The 21,435-nt window shown below is 35.0% G+C and overlaps 1 protein-coding gene across 1 annotated transcript; it reads left to right on the plus strand.

Moving 5' to 3' along the window:
• Window positions 1-13,593: 13,593 nt before the first annotated feature.
• LOC131164062 (ACT domain-containing protein ACR8-like) lies at window positions 13,594-17,291 on the plus strand. The gene is made up of 7 exons (XM_058121004.1): window positions 13,594-14,153; window positions 14,835-14,880; window positions 14,979-15,093; window positions 15,238-15,305; window positions 15,486-16,052; window positions 16,169-16,273; window positions 16,436-17,291. Exons 1-7 carry the CDS (start codon window positions 14,092-14,094, stop codon window positions 16,796-16,798), a joined length of 1,326 nt encoding a protein of 441 aa, XP_057976987.1. The 5' UTR covers window positions 13,594-14,091; the 3' UTR covers window positions 16,799-17,291.
• Window positions 17,292-21,435: the final 4,144 nt, after the last annotated feature.

The raw sequence follows: 21,435 nt of genomic DNA on the forward strand, positions 1-21,435 counted from the left end.
TTCGTCGACGAAGCCCTGTATTCGTCAACGAAATTCAGACCGCCCTAGAACCTCTCTCGGTATTTTCTCGTCGACGAAACCCTATGTTCGTCGACAAAACCCTGTGTTCATCGACGAAGCTTGGCAATTTCCTGAATTTATGATTATTTAATATTATCTCCAAAATGCAATGTCGTCGACGAACTCTTTGGCCTCCTTCTATTTCTATTTCTATTTTCTCTCCCTTTTTATTTAAATTCTATAATTTTCTAGGTCACTACATACATTATTTGATATTGTCTTTTGAGAGTTAGCTAAAGTTTTTCCATTGTATTTCATTCATAAATATATCTTAAGAAAACTCTATATTTGCTTAAGAACTTGCATCCTTATTGCAAGTTTCATAAGCTTGCTTTGTGTTTTGATAAATATATTTTTAACAAGCTTAAACCCTAATATCCATTGTGCTTGATATTTGAAAAATACTATTGTGATATTTGCTTAGGATTGTAGAGACTCTTTGACTATTCATATTGTGAATATATTAACTTGGATCAAAGGTCTCACTCACTCACACATATACATATAGATACACATATTGTTGTGAGTTGATATACTGATTAAACAAGATCTTACTTAAGCTTAATATCCCATCATACGTGAGTGTATTGAGAATACTGTTGTACATCATCTGTTTAGTTTAGAAGCACATTTGTTTGTACACAAGAATTATTTACTTGTCTGTTATATTCCCGACGAGTTGTCGGAATAGGGAGACTAGCCCTGTGAATAGTCCTGAATTACTCAGAGTCGGTTAGGTGAGCACCGAACTGGTTCAGACCCAATTAAAAGAACTAGGTGCACCATCATAGTAAGGTGTTGTAAACGGTGTCACTCCACCCGTAAGTGAGCAACTAGTGGAATCCTCTTGCTTGTGAGCTTAAGGCAATATTGACCGAACCCCAATAACATATTTTGTGTCAGATCTCTATTTAATTTCTGCACTTTCAATCTTGTACATGTGGTCTAGTACTTGAACTGCTGTGAATGTTTTAATTACTTTAAATATTTGCAGACATTTTTATTTGGCGAATAGTGAGCTTGCTATATATTTCTTAATTACTTGCTTAGTTTTATATTAGTGGGTAATTGGAATTTGCATAGAAAGATCCTAGGTTGCTAAATACTGGTTGAGGATCTAACCTAGGTAGAAATTTTTAAATACTCAATTCACCCCCTCTAGGGAATACACAAATTCCAACATCATGCATGGCCCATGCACGTCTTCTCTTCTTGATCTCACACGACCTCTCTTCATTGTCTATTCCATGCATGGCCTAAGATTTCATGTATGCTGCAACGCCCCGAATCCACTAAGTGGTGCCCAAGGTGTTATAAGACCAATCACACGTCTTTGATACCATTCACACAACAAAACTATTAAAAACAACTTCAAATATAATACTAAAGTACTATAAACATATATACAAACCCATAAAGTAATGTAACAAAATTCTCCATATTACATAACCAGAAAAGAAATTAAACATAACACTTAACATATATCTGCTCCTTTAAGCACTCACAAAACTAAACCCTGCCCCAGAGCTTTCTAAGCTCGATCACTTGAAGGTCCTAAAAATATTAATGCATCACCGGGGTGAGACACCTCTCAGCAAGGAAGAAAAAGCTATAAACAGTGTGTGGCAGAGAGTTTAATACATACAAAAATATTCATCTAGTATTTAATATCATAAAAGCTAAGAAACCACATCATTAATAACAACATCGACATCTGATATCATACACACATTCATAATTATTTTTACTGATAATTCCTGAGAAAAGGGAAGACTACCCACCCATACAAGTAGCTTCCCTCTACTCTAGTACTAATACCAGGGCACTCACCTTACTCAATAAGCCCTCGGGTTATGTATCCAAGCAAAGTCTCTGAGAATAGGGAAGCTTACCCGCCCATACAAGTAGCTTCCCTTTGCTCTGGTACCAATAGAAAATTACCAAGGCACTCGCCTTTCTCAGCAAGCCCTCGAGTAGAGAATTTCACTTTACCATAAATACTTATGTAATTAAATTTACGCACATCCAATGCTAATCATTTCAAAGAGATCCACATGTATACGCATATTACAACCAATCCACACAGGATATACACATTCTTTATTCACACCCACACTGGGTCCATATTCACACAAGAAATCAACGTCCACACAGGACTCACATCCACGCAGGACTCACATCCGCACAGGAATACCGTCCACACAAGACTATCAACCACACAAGTTACTACACAAGCTTCTCAACCACACAGGTTACAAATTCACACACACGATCCCGTTCATAGTAAATTAGTAAAACAAACTCCTCATTCCACTACCAACGTTTTACTCCCTTAATATAAATGCTCATATAACGACCTCCTCATACAACTGCCAACGTTATATGCTGATTATATCAAGTATGATATAACGAGCTCCTCATAACACTACCAACGCTATATCGCAATTTACATGAACCATTGAACAATACGCATCCATTGCATAACCAATCATCCAGGAATGTCAACACATTTACCACAGTGTTCACAATCAAACAATACTCACAGTTGATCAGTATTCATATCCAAACGGAATTTACAACCAAGAAGAATTAACAGCCCAAATAGTAACCATAAGCACACAATAAATCATAATCTCACAGTACTCGCAACCACTTAATTATGAAAGTTATTTTCATACCACACAGTTTTTCCCAAATAAGATATATTTAATTAAAATCATTATTGATCCAAAAGTCTACCCATTCAAAAAATTATACTTAAATATACATAATTTTATATACTCGAATTTATCTGGTTTTAAAAATTAATTAAAAAGCTACTATAACATTTTTCCCCTTACCTACTCCTCAGGATTCTACCCAAATCGAACGAAAACCGAGACCCTATATTCCAAAAATCATAACTTAAGTAGTTTGACCCTATGATAGTTATCATTTATCATCTCCTAGGCCCGCACACTCTCAATACTTAATTTAATATTAAAATACCTTACTTACCCTGGTTTTGGAGTGGTACCCAAGTACTCCAAATTGAAAATCTACTCTGCCTATGTTGCAGAGAATCTTCCCAAGAACCTCATGGTAGTTTCCGATCGTCAAATCGAGCTAAATCTGAGCTGGATTCAAAGAAAGTAAGTAGGGGAAACAAAACCCAGAGAGAGAAAATGAGAGGAGAGAGAAATTCGCGGAAAAGAAGATCCAAGGCCTATTTATAACCAGGTCTTCGTCGACGAGACTCGTGGGTTCGTAGACGAAGCTAAGGAGAACATTCATCGATGAGATCGAAATGTTCATTGACGAAGCATTTAAAAACCTGAATTTCCCTTGCTCTCGGCAATTCCTCTTCGACGAGACACATGTACTCATTAACGAAACCTAGAAGGATGTTCGTCGACGAGGAGAACAAATTCGTCGACAAGTCCTTGCTTGATACCTTTTTAAATTTATTTTCCTACTTTCTTTTATGTTCCCCCTTTTACCTTTTATTTATTTTCTTTTATTTTTGTGAATTCAAGTTATTACATTCTCCTCTCCTTAAAAGAATTTCGCTCTTGAAATTCATCAATTCCATATTTTCACAATTTCAAGAACTAGCTAACCACATTCATACATTTGAATTAATTCTAACATATGCAGCATCAAATCACTCAAAGTAAAACAAGATGATTACTTATGCAAATGTAAACATATTACCTGTGCCTTTAGTATTGTCCCCCTCTGCTATACCATGTATATAAACACACGCCCGGCCACCGCTGCCACGATGCACCGAGTTGTTCCTCTTATTCGAATCTAGAGAAGGTGCATTGTTTGGCCATTCTCAACACTTCTGGGCTCTATGGCCATACTTTCCACATCTATAGCATATGACACCCCTACTCCGACATTCTCCCTAGTGCCTTTGATTGCATCTAGAATAGTGGGGGCATGACGAATCACCTTGTCCGTCCTCGATCATTCCTTTCTAATTTCTAGCCTGTAGTATCTCTGTCTTCCCTCCAAAACCCCTATCTGTCATTTTCTTGGGGTCTGGGAGACACAGGTGTCCTCCTTCATCTGACGCCTCTACACCTCTTTGTAGACTCGACTCTTCAACCGTGGCTTTATCCACCAGTTCTGTGAAGTCCTGTATCTGCAAACACACTATATGCTCATGAATCCTATGATTTAGGCCCCTTTCAAACCATCTTGCCTTTTGATATTCATCTGGAATCATAAAAGGTGCAAAGCGAGAAAGTTCTAGGAACCTAGCATCATACTGCTGAACAGTGAGATGTCCCTGAGTCAAGTTGAAAAATTCTTCTGCCTTTGCATTTCTAGTGGTGGCAGGAAAATATCAGTCATAGAAGACATACTTGAAATGACCCCGGGTCATCGCTATAGGTACTGCTTGCTGCTCTTCCAATAGCTTCACTACATGCCACCACCGTTCAGTTTCTCCGGTTAGCTTGAAGGTGGTGAAAATAAGTTTTTGCTCCTCAATGCAATTTAGCACTGCTAATATCTTCTCCATCTCTTACATCCAAGTCTCGGCCTTTATCGAGTCAATGTCATTGTTAGCTTTACCGTAATCCCAAGAGGGGGGGTGAATTGGTATTTTCAAATTTTATATCCTAGGTCAATCCCCTAACAACTGTATTACACAAGCCTAAGGTCAATCTAGTGCAGATAAGTAAATCAATATAAATATATAGTGAAAAATAAACTGCACAAATAGTTTAGCTAAGCATGCACGACAAAGCAGTAAATAGAAATGACACCTAGAAATGTTATCAAGATTCGGCAAACTACCTATGTCCCCGCCTTGGCTAACAAGCACAAGAATTGCCACTATAAGCTCGCTTAATGGGTGGAGCAGCACCTAAGCAACCAGGTCAATTAGTATAGGGCTGACCTCAACCTTTATAACCAATCCTTACTGGGCTGGATTACTGCCCCCTCAGGCCACACCTGGAATACAACAGTATTTTTCACAACATAACAACGTGCAGTGATTATGCTTCTCAATCAAACAGATATGTACCAAATGTAATCAATCAAATGCACATAAGCTATATAGGTAAATGTAAACTCAGTGATGTGTATTTTTGTGCAAGCCACACTCTACAAGATATAATCGCAATAATGGTTAAGAGTGTTCTAATCAAAATATTTCTTTGAAACAAGTTATATCAAATCTTAATAATGAATCAGAGTTTCAAAGATGCTGCAACAATATTCAAATCAACTCAAAAATATTTTCTTCAATGAAATATGCTCAAAAGTTGTTTGAAAGAATAATATAGCTTGTAAAAATGTTTGCATAATAAAATATAACTATAAGAATCTTGCAACGACAATGCAAAGATCCTCAAGCTACTAGATTTTTCCCAACACAAGATTTATTAAATAAAATATGTGGGATAAACCTTGCTTAACTCACCAAAATCAATACCAATCAACCAAGCAAAGTAATGAGAGTATGAGCAATAATACTAAGTAATAACACAAGAAAGAACTCTCACAAAGCTAATATTAATTAAAAGGAATGAAGATATGAGAGTGTTTGTAGTATTATAGGCAAAATGGGATTTTAAGTTTGAGAGAATTTTGGCTAATGATTTTTCTTAATCTTCTTTTAATCCTCACAAATGAACTCATATTTATAAACAGAGGCAAAAATATAATTGTTTAAGACACGTAGGGAACTATTAGAATTGTTTTAAAGCAATTTAGCAAAGTTAACCCTGTTTAAAGACTTTTAACCTCGGTAAAAAAATAAGCAACCCGAGAGTTTTCGAGTGACTGAACCTTGGTTCGGTTGTCTGAATAGACTCGATCAAAAAAACCACCTTTGAAGGTTCGGGGGCCCGAATTAGGCCTAGTTGGCTGACCCAAGGTGAAAATCATTTTGTCCGCATTTTGGTCGCTCGAGGGTAAAATGAACGTAAGGTTCGGTTGGCTAAGTTGGTGAGAATGGTCACCTCAGCGGTTCGGTCGCCCGTGGACGATGCGGTCAAATATATTCAGCCACCCGAATCCAAGTCAACATGTTGACTTGTCCACGGTTCGGGCACCCGATGTGTTTTGAACACAAAGGGTTCGGTCGCCCAATCTCTCTCAGAATTGCTTAATAAGTCCAATTTATTTCAATTATTTCCCTTAAAGTGATAATGGGGACTTATTTGTATATATGTGTTGGGACCTAAGGTATCACTAAGTTTTATTAAGCTTACAATTTATCCTATATGCATGATATGTAGAGATTTATTACAAAATTTTTTCTCCTAATTACTATTACAGACCCGAATTGAATAATAATGAAATACAATAAAATGTTCTTCAGGGTCTTCATGCTTTACTTCATGTGCCATTAGTATATCTGCTAATAAAAACCTGCACATGAACTAGATACACATCAAATACTTAAGTTTGGTTGATCGGTGCTCTCAGGTTGGAAAGATTTACCGAGGTTAAAATACGGTTAAAATTTATTAATTTTAGTTAAACTTTTCCTAAAAAGACTAATATGTCCTGAACAGTTATAATTTTGGAGAATTCTATATATACCCCCTCATTTGCAAAAATTAGTCAATGATTTGCAATCTTAATTAGCAGAAATCCTCTTAAACTTAAAAATTCCTACTTCCATTTTTAAGCCTCCTACACTCATTATTACTCACTTTTATTGTTAAAATCATTTTGTAAGTGTGCTTGAGTGTTGTTCTCACTAGGCTTATACTCTCACTTGTTTGGTGTTGATTGAAATTTCTTTATCTTGAGTGTAAGCCCTAAGTGTTTTTAGGAAACTTTGTTAATAAGTCTTCCTTATGAATACTTTATTGAGTGTTTGAGTTTTGCATTGTCATTGCAATACTCAAGGAGTTCACATTGGATTTTGATTGCTAAAAATATTTTACAAATCATTTTTAAAATATTTCTTGTGCTTATCTTTGAGAAATATATTTTGAGATATTTGCTTGAGTGCTAAAGATCTTTGTTGCTATACATATTGATTAAGATTATCATTTTAATACAAAGATCAAATAAGTTTTAAAAATCATTTTTGAATATTTTTTGTGATTTATTTTGAGAAAAACATTTGTTGAGATATTTGAAGTATACTTTTGATTTTTGTTGTTGCATTGTGATTGAGAATATTATTTTGACACAAAGATCCTATCACTTATACTCTCATGTACTGATTGCATTATTGACATTAATCTTGAGAGTAGACACTAAGGCTACACTAAACTTATCTTATCATATTATTCGGTAGTGTATTGATTACATTGATACATAATCTACTTAGTTGAGAAGCATATTTGTTGTATGCAAATTTGATTGAGAAATTTGTTGTATTCCAGATGTGGCCTGAGGGGATGGTAATCCAGTCCGGTAAGAATTGGTTATAAAAGTTGAGGTCAGCTCTATGCTAATTGACCTGATTGTTTAGGTGCTACTCCACCCATTAAGCGAGCTTATAGTGGTCATCATTGTACTTGTTTGCCAAGGCGAGGACGTAGGTAGTTTGCCGAACCTCGATAACATTTCTGGGTGTCATTTCTATTTACTGTTTTGTTGTGCATGCTTAGCTAAATTAATTGTGCAGTTTAATTTTTACTGTATATTTATATTGATTTACTTTATCTGCACTAGATTGACCCTAGACTTGTGCAATACTGCTGTTAGGGGATTGACCTAGGGGATAAAATTTGAAAATACCAATTCACCCCCTCCCCTCTTGGGATTACGGTAAAGCTAACATCCATGTTATCCTCTCGCAAACAAATGATCACTAATAGCAAAGTAATAGTGAAGAATTTCAAAACCGTCACTAATAGCATATTAGTAGTGACGAATTTTAAATTCGTCACTATTACTTTGCTATTAGTGACAATTCTGAAATTCGTCACTAATAGCCAATTATTAGTGATGATTTTGAAATTCATCACTACTACTCTGCTATTAGTGACGGTTTTGAGCGAAGAAAATATAGAATTTATAGTGATGGTATTAGGGTTTTAGTGACAGCTATAATCCGTCACTAATACTCTATTAGTAGTAACTTTTTTTAAATTCGTCACTAATAATTATTAATAATCGCAGTTATGGCAACTATTTCAAAACCGTCACAATTACTTGTAATTAGTGACGGTTTTGATTCTTCACTAATAATCTTATTTTTTGTAGTGCATTTTTATGAAATTTTAATATGTTTTTGTTGCATAGTGACCTTAGGAGGGGGTGCGGTAATGTAAAACCAACTTTTAAAAAGTCAGTTTTCGCCTCAAGAAGAGAGTGCGGGAAGAGGGCAAGGGAGCAACGCTGGGAAAGAACTGACTTTTGAAAAGTCGATTATGCTACATTACACAAAAACTGACTTTTGGTAAATCGATTGATTTCAATTGCGTAAATATACACCCATCTAACCTATATTTGTGCTTTTTTTTTTTTTTATAAATATTTATGCAAAAAACAATCCTCCAATTTCATGGGAATGCAAGGAAATAATAATTTTTTTTAAAGAAAAAATAGTTATTACGTTCCCAAAAGGTTGAGAGTAAATGTTGGGTATCTATTTTATAAAACTAAGTCCATATTTATTCTAGTAGCAGCATACATCATTGGAAAAAAAATTTTAATCTCTTAAAATATAACATCTTGCATTTTGTAAACCCGAATGCCTCCTTGATTAGTTTTAAAAAATAGTTCAAAGGGAAATTATAGTATTTCCAATCCAAGTAGTTCCAAAATATCAAAAAAATTATTCCTTGAATGACGGATATTATAAACATACATTTTCTTACGGTGTTTCAGATTTTAAATGCTTCGTAACATATACTTAGTTGTAGCTAGTCATATAATTCACATATATTTAACACTTCATCGTTCGAATATTTCTAAAATATTTAACTTGAAAAATTGTCCTTCAATTCTCACCTAAAGATCATATTTGCATTTCTAGTTTGCAGTATTTCTAATGCTGATAATTTTGTCACTTAATATTTACTCAATCATTTTATAGTATTTTATATAAAAATAATTTTGAAAACCCCATATATATATATATATATATATATATATATATATATATGCACACACAAATTTCAAAGCCTTAGAACTTAAAAGGTAAAAAAAAAATTAAAAAATTCATTAAACAACAATACAATAATGTAGATTAATATATATATATATATATATATGCACACACAAATTTCAAAGCCTTAGAACTTAAAAGGTAAAAAAAAAATTAAAAAATTCATTAAACAACAATACAATAATGTAGATTAATATATAGAATATATATCCCAAAGGATATGTCCCACATGAAAGGTACATGTCTCATATGATAAAATATATTAAATGGTTTTAATTGGTTAACTGAAAATATTAGTTAAAAAAAAAAAAGATATTTATGGTTAGAAGTTTGAAGGGTATTCCTATATTATATTCATTAGTTATTGTTATGGGGAGTAGCTGAAAAAGCAAGCTAACAAAATCTAAGCTAAGGAAAAGAGAGGAAAATAATAGAAATGAAAAGTTAAACTTATAAGCTTTAAAGCTCTAAGGGTTAGTTGAATGGTGTTGTAAGCTGGAAGGTAAAGGAAAGGAAGGAAGGAAGGCATACGGGAATTGTCCTCTCTCTGCCTCAGCTCATTGATCATCAGTCAATCCCATAAATCCGATAAAGGATAAAAAAGAGATCAGGGTTAAGTGGAAGAAACGATTCTAACAACGTTCTTCTCGGTTTGTATATAACATGAATGATCCTGGTATGTTTATATTATAATTATTTTTATTGTATATTATTTTAAAGATATTATGTTTATGTTAAGTATCATGATAATTAAATATCCTAGCATATAAGTTTTCCTTACATAAGGTAGTCAGTAGCCTTTGATTGCCTATAATTTTTATGTCATAAATCAACCCTACCTAACACTTCACACATATTATAATAATTTTCTAGACACAAAATCACTTTTTACTTTTTTGAAAATTTGAGCCTAGGCACGACACAATAAAAACATTGATAATAAATGAAAATGATTTAATGTGAAATTAAAAAATCAAAAAAGCAAACTAACTTTACTAAATATCTTGTCCTCATATTATATTGACAAATATGTACTTCACCAACATGCTTAGTAGTTTTTTTTTCAAGTCATAATTTTTAAAATTTTAAAATATCACAAAACATAAAAGCATATAATAAATATAATTCAAAATAAAATTTATATATGGCAATAAAAGATAAATCTAAACAAATATAGAAGGAATTCGTAATTTGAAAATTTAAACATTTCCATTATTAAAATTTAAATAAAAATTTTTTTTTTTTTTTTTTTTGTAAAAATAGTGAACTAATTAAATAGTAGAAAATCAGTTACTTCGGAGTGAGCTGCTTCGAAGCGGAGATCATTGATATGATTCAAGCTAATTTAGGGAAACCAAAACATACGGGGGAGTGACCCAGGGAGTGATATGCGGCGCCGCTGCACGGGATTCTCGTCCAAACTCCGACAGCCACCCGAATTCTCCGCCCACCCGACTGTACCCGTTTGAATACGCTAACGTCTTCCCCTTTTTGAATTTGGCGCCAATTTTTCAAAGGGTCAAAAAGATGAAAAAAAAAAACTCCCAAAGAAGGCGGGTTCTCCAAAACAATTTTAAAAAAAAAAAAAAATTTAAAAACACATCAACGACCGACGTCTGAGCTGTCATCCCACGTGTCAACGCAGCTTTCCACCCCTTCGCCCCCTGCAAAAAGCCACTCTCGAACTATTCGCCGGTCATGCTCTCCACGTCACGCTCCTGGGCCCCTGTCCTCTTTCCTGTCTGTCAACGACGTGGCCGCTAGTGATGACGTGGCCCCACCGCCGTCCCATTTGGCGGGAACACCACCACGCGTTTCCCGCCATACCTCCGGAGCCAAACTTCAAACCCAAAAAAAATATTAAAAATAAAATAATAATTCAACTGTCAAAACTGTCATTTTAACTGATTCGCAAAAAGTAACGGCCGCTCCCGTCCAGTCCCCACGTGACGAACAGGAACGTGGTTCGGCGGGCAGCTCCAGCGGGCGACGGCGTGGGGCGGTGGAGGACACTGTGGGCTGACGGAGCACGTGGTCTCTGCCGGGGAGCACGTGATCGACAGAGCACGAGGCGTGCATGTGGGGCCTTTCCCGAATCATGACCGCGTTAGGTGACGGTTATTGACTCTGCGCCACGCGGCGGGTTATAGTTTATAGTTCACGCCAACTAATTCACAGCTGTGTTACTGAAAGGAGAAAATAAAGTGGGCGAGCGTGGCTGCACGACTGCGCCGTGGGTGATTTAAAACTACGTCGTATGGTGTTTAATTGCATTATTTGGGAAGAATATGCTCCACTACTCCACTAAGAGTACACTGCAATTTGATCAAACCTTGCGTCTTCAAAATCTTTATTCTCACATGCCACCTCTTAGGAGAGGTATGGCTTACACGTTAGGACTCAGACACCAAACCACTTCTATTAATCTAATTAATTAACATATCTTTTACTCTTATTTTCAAATTTGGTTTTTGTTTTTCTATAATTATTTAATTAATATTGCTGTTAATTTCAAGTTTCTACATCCTCATTTTCATGACCATTTAAGAAAACAATTCAACTTGAGATCCACATGGCATAAAAAAAAAATCATTTGGTTTAAATGATAAAAAGAGATATTATGTCATTTATTACGTGAAAATATTGGCCATTTCATCTAATGCGTATATGTATAAAGACAAAAATTTTTTAGTTTTATGTCTATTTTTTTACAATAATTTTTGTATAAATATCTGTCATATAATGAGATTAATGCTGATCGTATATAAAGGCTCAAAATTTGTATCCCCATCGCACAACCTAAGAATCACATACCTTGCTTACATAAATATTGATAATTAATTAATTTATAAAAATATTTGTAAATATATTTTCACTTTAGTGTCCAAGTAATTTTTACTTAGAAAACCATTGTATAATATGTCCAATTAATTTTAATTTTGGAATATCATTTATAAATTTTGACTAAAATAAAGTAAATGCAATATATTTTTCTTTAACATCCTAGAATGCTAACCTGGATTCCTTTTCAGACGCGACACTAAACTGATGGAAGATGTGATGAGTTGCAAAGCTCCATCGTAATAAATCAAGATTAGTTTTGGTGGGAATTGAGCACGAGACTTTCTCTCGCCATAGAGCAATGCAATCCACGTATTTAAAAAAAAAAAAAAACTTAATTATAGTGGGAAGCTCAAATTTTAGGTCATCGAATTGGATTTGTATAATTTTTATAAAATGAAATATAAAATAATATTTACTTTTAATAAATTTTGTACAAATCTAATTAATCCATAATTAGAGTTATAATTAGAGTTATAAGCATTTAATAATTCACTCATAGAGTTATAACTAATCCATAATTTGAATTTCTTTAATAGGTTTTAACATCATGAATTATCGTGATGTTTATAGTTTTAAGTTTCAACCAAAATTTGCTATTAATTATTTATCTAACTACTTATAATCTGTTGTAATTGGTTAAAAAACAACCTTGACATAAAGAATCAATTAAACTATAAAATGAAAGTTATGATAATATATGAAATTAAATAATTAAAGTACTTCTAAAAGTACAAAATGTGATTATTATTTTTTTTTGGGTAGTCTATTGCCATAAATTTCATAATACTTATTATACCCTAACTATTTAAGAGATTCCCAATTTTAATTAAAAATGCCCTTGCGTTCTCTCTTCTCCAAATAATTTATTTTCCTAATCTTTTTATTTCTCAATTTTTGGGTTTTCGAATTAGATTTGTATAAATTTTATAAAATAAAATATAAAATAATATTTACCTTTGTTCAAATTTGCACAAAATTAATTTCATGCTCAAGACTTGAAATAGGAGAAATAAGATACACGAAAAATTGCTAATTCTGCATATGAAAAATAAATCATATTACGCATGTCACGTGTACCTACGGAGTAGGACAGGTAAATAAATTATAGAACCAAAAAAGTAAATTTAACCAAAAGAAAATAGTATGAGTTATGACTAACTTACCCCCGAAAAGAAAGATACTCAGGGGGCATGGACGGCAAAAAAAAAAGAAATTAGTTATAAGCAGCAGCAAATATCATATACAAACCATGAATACAAGAAAAGAAAAACGGCCGAGGTCCGAAACAATGACAGCAGGAGAAAAAAAAGGGCCGTGACGGGCGCCGTGGGCACGTGCGGACGTCATCATACTGGTCGGCAGATCCGGACTTCATCAAGAAGCTTAAATGCCACGTGGAGGAACCCCGAACGTTGATCTAGAATCGCACAGCACGCTCTCCCTGTGGAGTGGAACGCACGCAAGGGACCAACTGGCCGCCGACGTGGCGTCCGAGCTGGACGGACGAACCACCCAGGGGCGGATCGGGCGACACGTGTATGGATCGGTGGTTGACCTGCGAGAGTGTGGAAATATAAAAGAGAGGGTCAGCGTGGGCAGTCACGCGGGCAGGCAAGACTCACGCCATGTGAACCCTCCCGGTCTCCCCGCTCTGCGGATTGGCGTGGGCTGGAAATTATTAAAAAAAATAATAAATTATAATTATAATTATAATAAATATAAATTAAATAATACTATAAATATAAGATCGTAGGGTTTAGAGGAAGGCGTGCTTTGCGCTTCTCTCGCGGACAGTGTTAGAGAGAGAGAGAGAGAGAGAATAACAGTAACTCGTCTTCTCTTTTTTTGTGTGAGTCGTTAATGGCGGTTTGGTCGGCGGCGAGGAGGTTGAAGACAGTAAATCGAAACTGAAGGCATTAACTGGCTTGGAATTGAAGGCGGAGCGTTACTTCTGAAGGGCAATTTCCTTTTTCTTCGCTGGTTCTTCGTTAATATCGCCGTCGTTGGTCCTAGAAACTTTTCTGGGTGTTTAAAGGCAAAAGGCAAGAGGGGGGTTGTCGCTGGGTTTTCTGTTTACTGTTGAGGAAATCTAAGGGAGGGTTGTAGGGATGGAGTGGCCTGCGTGTTTGGACGAATATGAAAAGCTTGTTATCCGGATGAACACTCCAAGGTCAGTTCCTTCCCCTGTTCTTTGTTTAGGTTTTATTGATTTTCATTTTGGTTTTTTCAATTTTTCGTTCAATCTGCCTTCTCAGTGACTTCTGGAGATGTTTCTCTCAATTTTTGGTTTTCACTGTTACTGGTTTTTCTTGAACCGTTTTGTGTGATGATTCGAGATCTGAACACAAATCTGATGGGTTTCTATAATAGTTTTGCGTTTCATATGGGATTCGTTGTTTGTGAAACAGAGATGCTCTGTTTCTGTGTTCTCTTACAATTTGGTTGCAAGTTTGTTTCCATATTCTTCTCCTGTGTTTCCTTTTTTTTTTTAACCTCGCAATATTTCTCTCTGAAAGGTTCTCAGATTTGCCCTAATTTAAAAAAAAATAAAAAATAAAAAAATCTCTTATCGGTACGCTCCCTGTAATCGAATTTTTGTTTTAATTTGCATTCCACTTGGTATATTCAAATCTTTGGTGAATTAATAAATTTCGATTTGCATTAATTTTTGTTTCTCTAAATCTTCCTCCGATCTTAATTTCCTTCTAGAACTTTTAACGCCTTCCTTCCTTGACTTTTCAAAGACCACCGATCTCATTCGATTTTTCGCCCATTGAAGACGATTCCGTGTTCTTCGGTTCACACTTGTATGTTTGAAAGAGTCTCTGACTAGTTTCATGGACTCTTGCAGGGTCGTCATTGACAATGCCGTTTGCTCCTCTGCCACTCTTGTCAAGGTATGCTACTGCGAATTTAAGCTAGTAGAAGCATAGATCAACGGTCAGAATAATCCGCTAGAATTTGTCTGATTTCTGTTTTTCTGCTTGATTTTCAGGTCGACAGTGCCAGAAAACATGGAATCCTTCTGGAGGCTGTGCAGGTTCTAACAGATCTGGATCTCTCCATAAAGAAAGCTTACATTTCTTCCGACGGACGATGGTTCATGGACGGTAAGATCTTTTCCCCATTGTTAGAGCGTAATATTTCATTTTCATGGCTTCCTGGCTAATGTGCGCCGATATCGAAGCGCACGTTAGGTATTTTCCATTTTTGAATGACTATTAAAGTTTCCAATGATGAATTCCTGTCGACAGTTTTCCATGTGACTGATCAAAACGGAAATAAACTAACGGATGAAAGCGTTATCAGCTATATTGAGCAGGTAATTATTGAATTTAATTGGACTTTAATTACGATTTATTGCAAACGTTGAGGATGTAATTTTCAAAAAATAAAAATAAAAATAAAAATAGAACTTGCATGCTGTCATTCTAACTATTATACTGTGCTTGAATTTAATTTTATGGGTTAATTACTAAAATCAGAACCTGTGTGTGAACAGTCTCTGGGTAGCATTCACTATGTGAGATCGACTGGTTTTAATGGGGTGACTGCGTTGGAGCTAACTGGAACGGACCGCCTCGGCCTTATGTCGGAGGTATTTGCAGTACTGGCGGATCTGCAATGTAATGTGGTTGAGGCCAAGGTGTGGACTCACAATGGCCGAATTGCTTCTCTCATTTATGTCAAGGATTGCGATTCGGGTTCCCCAATTGAGGACTCCCAGAAGATTGACAGAATCGAAGGGAGGCTGAGGAGTGTTCTTAAGGGGGATAATGACATCCGAAGCGCGAAGACCTCAGTTTCCATGACAGTCACCCACACCGAGAGGAGACTACATCAGATGATGTTTGCTGATCGGGATTATGAGCGGAAACCCATTATTCGAACCAACAGTGATTCTCCAGCGGTGACTGTTCAGAACTGGATTGAGCGAGGTTACTCTGTGGTGAATGTGCAGTGCAAGGATCGAAGAAAGCTTTTGTTTGATGTTGTTTCCAATTTGACTGATATGCAATATGTTGTTTTTCATGCTACCATCAACACAGCAGGAAACCAAGCTTACCTGGTACTGAACTTGTCCGTCTTTTATGCAGCCTCTATTCATATGTACAAAAGCATATTAACCTAGTTTACATTCGGCTTTGTTTATTGACTTGGGTTGTGCTTCTTTGTGTTTTATAGGAATTCTATGTGAGGCACACCGATGGAACCCCCATCAGCTTGGAAGCGGAGAGGCAGAGAGTAATTCAGTGCCTGCAAGCAGCCATTGAGAGAAGAGCATCTGAGGTACTTGACTTGGGTTTAGAGTTATTCGAGATTAGATACTTGCTACCCATGACATAGAATTCACTTTCAAGATCTATAATCACATCCAATTTTGTTCATTTGGTTTGAATTGTTTGGGTTGTGTTTTCATCTAAACAGACTAGTTTTAATTTATGTTTGCAGGGTGTCAGACTAGAGCTGTGCATGGCTGATCGGCAGGGTCTATTAGCCGACGTGACCCGAACATTTCGGGAGAATGGTCTGAACGTGACGAGGGCAGAGATCTCTACTGCGGAGGACTCCGCGCATAACATGTTTTATGTGACGGATGCCATTGGGAATGCCGCAGATCCAAAGATCATAGAAGCAGTGCGACAGAGAATTGGAATGGGTAACCTAAAAGTGAAGGAATTACCCCGAATCTACCATGAGAAGGGGGAAGAGGAGGAGCCAGCACTTGGGGTAGGTGGGGCCGTGCTGTTTTCTCTTGGTAGCCTAGTGAGGAAGAATCTATACAACTTGGGGTTGATCAGATCATATTCTTAGAGGAACACACAGGCAATTTGTAGGACTTGTGTCCCCTCTTGGGGGCATATACCTTGCTTCAGGGCTGGGCTTCCTGTACATAAGAAGGGGAAAAAAAAAATAGAGAAGAAAGGTGAAAATTCTATATATTTATATATATGCTAAAAGAAGGGTTGGTGAATAGTGGTTGTTATATAGTTGGGTTTGGGTGGTTGAGTAGATGATAGACATAGATAGAGGAGATGGGAGATGGGGTCCTCCTTACCATTTCAATTGTTTGGTTATGGAAGAAAATTTGGACTGGGCAGAAGAGGGAAAAGGAATTGAAGGGATGGTGGGTGGAGAGGGGTCGTATGGTACAGTATGTTTCTTGCTGGCACAGAGGAGAGGAAGAAGACTTAGGTAGAGAGAGAAAAAAATGTATTGTTCTGTTCTACACAGCACATTTTCTTTTCTTTGTACATAACATGTTAAGGGATTAGTTCTAATGGTTGACTTCATTTTCTATTGCCAATTTCCCATTCCAATCAATCTCTCTCTCTCTCTCTCTCTCTCTCTCTCTCTCTCTCTCTCTCTCTCTCTCTCAGATTGCAACATTTTATTGGTTAATTAGTGTTAATGAGAAGCTAGTGCAGCACTGCCCCCAATTATTATTGATTTGCGAGTGGCCGTGGCCGTGGTAGGTAGGTTTGCGCATTGGATTTATATCTTTTAAAACAACCAAGCAATTGTAATATATTATCAGTAGCTAGGTTTTGTTGTTTTAACTTGTGAATCTAAATTTATGTGAAGGTAGACAAAATTGAACATGGTACTATATTATATACGTTTGTTCAAAAGAACATAAATTTAAATTTAAATTTAAAGAAAAAGTATAATTATGAAAAATGATACAGTTGTGATTCTAGTGTTTTTCATGGTTAGAATTGTGAAGTATAGTTGTTAAGTAGGTAATCATGGTTCATAAACGCGTCCCTACATAGAATATTGATTGATAATAAGAAAAGCAAGAACCTTCTTCAACCGAATATAATAATAATGAGCAAAAAATATTCTTCTTTGCCACGCTACCAATTTGTCCAAACATCCCATATTGCCCCCTTTTTTTTCTTTTTCCTTTTAAAAAAATTTACTGTAGAAGAAGTTTTCCTGTGAAAGAGAGGCCCACCAATGTGATGGACAGGCTGGCTGCACTCTCCTCAGCTCACCTCTTCGTCCCCTCTCAATTGGAATTTAAACCCTTAGGATTGAAAGCAATGTGCACAATGGACATGCTCCCCCTAACTCCAATTCTCCTTCTTTCCACCTTTATGAGAGTTATGGAGCTTGGGACATGTATGGGACAATTTGTCATCATTTAGATTCACTTTTTAATTTTCCTTTTTACTTTTTTCTTCAAAATATATATATATATATATATATATATATATATATATATATAAAACCATAAATGTGTCGACTTTTCAAAATTAGGGTTCCTTAAACATTGAGACGATGAATTTCAAACTTTAGATTTAGATCAGGATAGATTAATACAAATTTCAATATATTTTTATATTACGTATCTTATTTAAATCTACTGTAAATTTAAATTCAAAATTTCTCCAAACATAAGACAGATGTTTTTGCATATTTAGTAAGTTTTTGATATTATAATACTATAATTCATGGAGGTGGATCACCGCTCTATGTATAATAATTTCTAGACGTTTTGTTCCATTTATATTGTATAGAGCACAATACGTAATTTCTCTACTATTAATCATAATTTATTTGAATTTATATATCTTTTTTTGGTACAATTGGTGACTTGTAATTATTGATTTCGTGTAGTATAATGTTTATGAATTTCGTGAAGGCATATACAAAATATCAAACTATTAGTATACGTTGTATATATAGTCATTAGTTGCTAGAAGCCGACCCTCAAAAATAATATTACAACTTCTAATTATGATTATATTTTTTTTAGTAATGTATAATTAGCAAAAAATCCTTTTCAAGACCCCACTCATCCGCAAGCCGAAAGAGCTTTTTAATTGCCATCCTCCAATTTGTAAATAATTTTAAATTATTCTAGGTGTTAATTTTAATTGATAATTGTATTAAATAAGAATATAAGATCTAAAATAGATTTTAGTCTAAAATAGATATTGACTTATTATTTTACTTTATTTATAGTCAATATATGCTTTATAATTAAATGGACTATTCAGGATATTTAAGCGACGTTTTGTCAATGGAATATCTATTTATAAGATTGGAACGTTAATAATAACAAATTTTGATAGATTTTGTGTTATTATCTATAGAGCAAATAATAATAATATATATTGTTAATAAACTCACAGTAAGTAATAATCATTCTCAAATTCCAGTTCCTAAATTTTAACATAAATTATTATATAAGTCATTTTCTTTTCTAATTTATTATATTTGTATACAATTTTCATCGTATTTACTCATATTTTTAAGAACGTGTATTTTGCGAACCAAACATAACCTCGTTATATTGATATATGTCTCAATTTTTGGGTAAAAAATGCAAGTCAAAATTGGTATTCAAAAAATTCATTTATATATATTGCAACAATAAGAAGTGCTCCTTTGTTGTATGGAACTATTTTTAATAGACATCGTAATACCATTTTTCTAGAAAAATGTAATCTCTTCAAAATATTTCATATTTATTTAGACAAAAATTACTTTCACATGTTTTATAATTTAATAGAGGATACATTTAGTTAAATAATAAAATTTCTTTTATATATAGTACAAATTAAAACAGCATAAATCAAGAAAATAATTTTTGAAAAGCATTCCTATTGACTTTATAAAAAAGATGCCACACAAAACTTTATTATTATTATTATTTTACACAATTAAAGGTTAATTTATTTTTTTATAACTTGTAAGCGAATATAAAGGGATAAAATTTGTCATTTAATGCTTTAAAATTAGCTATTAAGTGTAAAAAAAAAAAAAGCCAATAGTATATATATATATATATATATATATACTAAATAAAATATATTTATAAAAAAAGCCAACCTCTTAGCATTATTATTATTTTAGAAAAAGCATAAATATAAATGCTTTTATGAACCTAATAGACCCACTTGGAAACTTTACGTTATATCAAATAGGGGGCAACTCTAGGCTTAGAACCAAAAAAGAGCCCCCCAGGGCTTGCTCAAGTGGTAGACCTGGTGTGCTCTCTCTCGGCAAGTCCCAAATTCGAGTGTCACCAATGGATGCAGCTCCTGTTACTGAAGGTGTGATGGACTCTGTCTGTGTTGGACGGCTGCCGCTTGACTCAAGCGAGATGAAATCCTAATTTATCGGTAAAAAGGAGTGGAGTTCTTTTCTAGCCTTCAGAGTTGGTGCCGCTCATAAAGGTCCAAAAATTTGGTAAAAAGGAGTGAGGAACTTTTCTAACCTTCAGAGTTGGTGTCGCTAATAAAGGTCCAAAAGTTGGCTTGAGAATGGAGTCAGCCGCCGCGGGGTGGCGTTCCGACAATGAAATTTTCTCCTGTTTTCCACTTTGGTACGTCATGGGACTAAGGGCTAAGGCCCCTGCTCTGCTCCCACATCAATTCCAATCCTCTTTTTTTTTTTTTTTTTTAGCACAAACGTTTACAATTAGCATTTAATTATAGGCGAACAGAGCGGTTGAAATTTTATATTATTAAATTGCATTCTGGAAAAGTTGAACCCTGTTCATGAAATATGCGCGTGTATATATAATAAGACAAAATGTTGGGGGGCAGAAAATGAAAAGGAAGTCAAAGATGATAGAAACAGGGGCGGCTGGCTGTCTCCGATGTGCCGTTCCCCTGGTTTTAATCTGCCCCGAGCATACGCCACGCTTCCCGACACCTACTCATCCCAAAAGTGATTTGTTCTTCCTTGGTCCTCTGCTTTGGATTCATATCATCATAATTTCCCTTGCTTCTTTTAAAAGAAAAAAAAAAAAAAATTCAAATGTAGGGTCGATGGGGTTGTATTTGCTGAATTGAACTCAATCGACTTTTCAAGAATCCATTTGAGTATGAGAAAAAAAAAATACAGAATGTGGCTGAACCGAGTTTCTAAAAGTCGGTTCTAGCCCTATGCTGCTCCCCCTGCTCCCCACTCTCTTCTCGAGGTAGAAAAAAAAAAAACTAAAAGTCAAAACCGACTTCTCAAAAGTTGGTTCTGCACTGGTGGTGCTCCCAAGGCTATTGCTTATCATTGAACGTTTTCACTAATTTCTAGTTTTTCATTTTATTTTGTACATTTATTTCATTTATATTGAGGTATGTTTATGATTATGATATTTTTAATATAAATTTTCTAATACTTAACAAACGTCCTCACTAATCATACATTTAATTTTCCATATGTTTCCATAGCATGGATCCCGGTCCGACCGATCCTTCCCTCCTTACGTTGGGGGTTCTTCATATCTCCCACATGGCATGAGAGGAGGATCATTATGATGCCTTTAAAGGGCGCCACTATGCACACACATTAGAGACGCAGTAGCATGTTGATCCTAAGATCATTTTATGGTTTCAACTATCGGGTTCCTATCCATTATATCATATTCGATACATTCGACTTGACCACCATTTGATTAGTACATTTCTAGAGTGCTGGAAGCCTAAGACCCACAC

The sequence above is a fragment of the Malania oleifera genome, chromosome 9 (assembly GCF_029873635.1).
Source record: "Malania oleifera isolate guangnan ecotype guangnan chromosome 9, ASM2987363v1, whole genome shotgun sequence".
NCBI classification, from domain to species: domain Eukaryota; kingdom Viridiplantae; phylum Streptophyta; class Magnoliopsida; order Santalales; family Ximeniaceae; genus Malania; species Malania oleifera.

Excerpts from the sequence above, each read along its gene's own strand:
- LOC131164062 (XM_058121004.1), top strand. The coding sequence starts at position 14,092 with ATGGAGTGGCCTGCGTGTTTGGACGAATATGAAAAGCTTGTTATCCGG. Across the intron at positions 14,154-14,834 it reads ATCCGGATGAACACTCCAAG|GGTCGTCATTGACAATGCCG; the intron begins GTCAGTTCCTTC and ends GGACTCTTGCAG. Across the intron at positions 16,274-16,435 it reads TTGAGAGAAGAGCATCTGAG|GGTGTCAGACTAGAGCTGTG; the intron begins GTACTTGACTTG and ends TTATGTTTGCAG.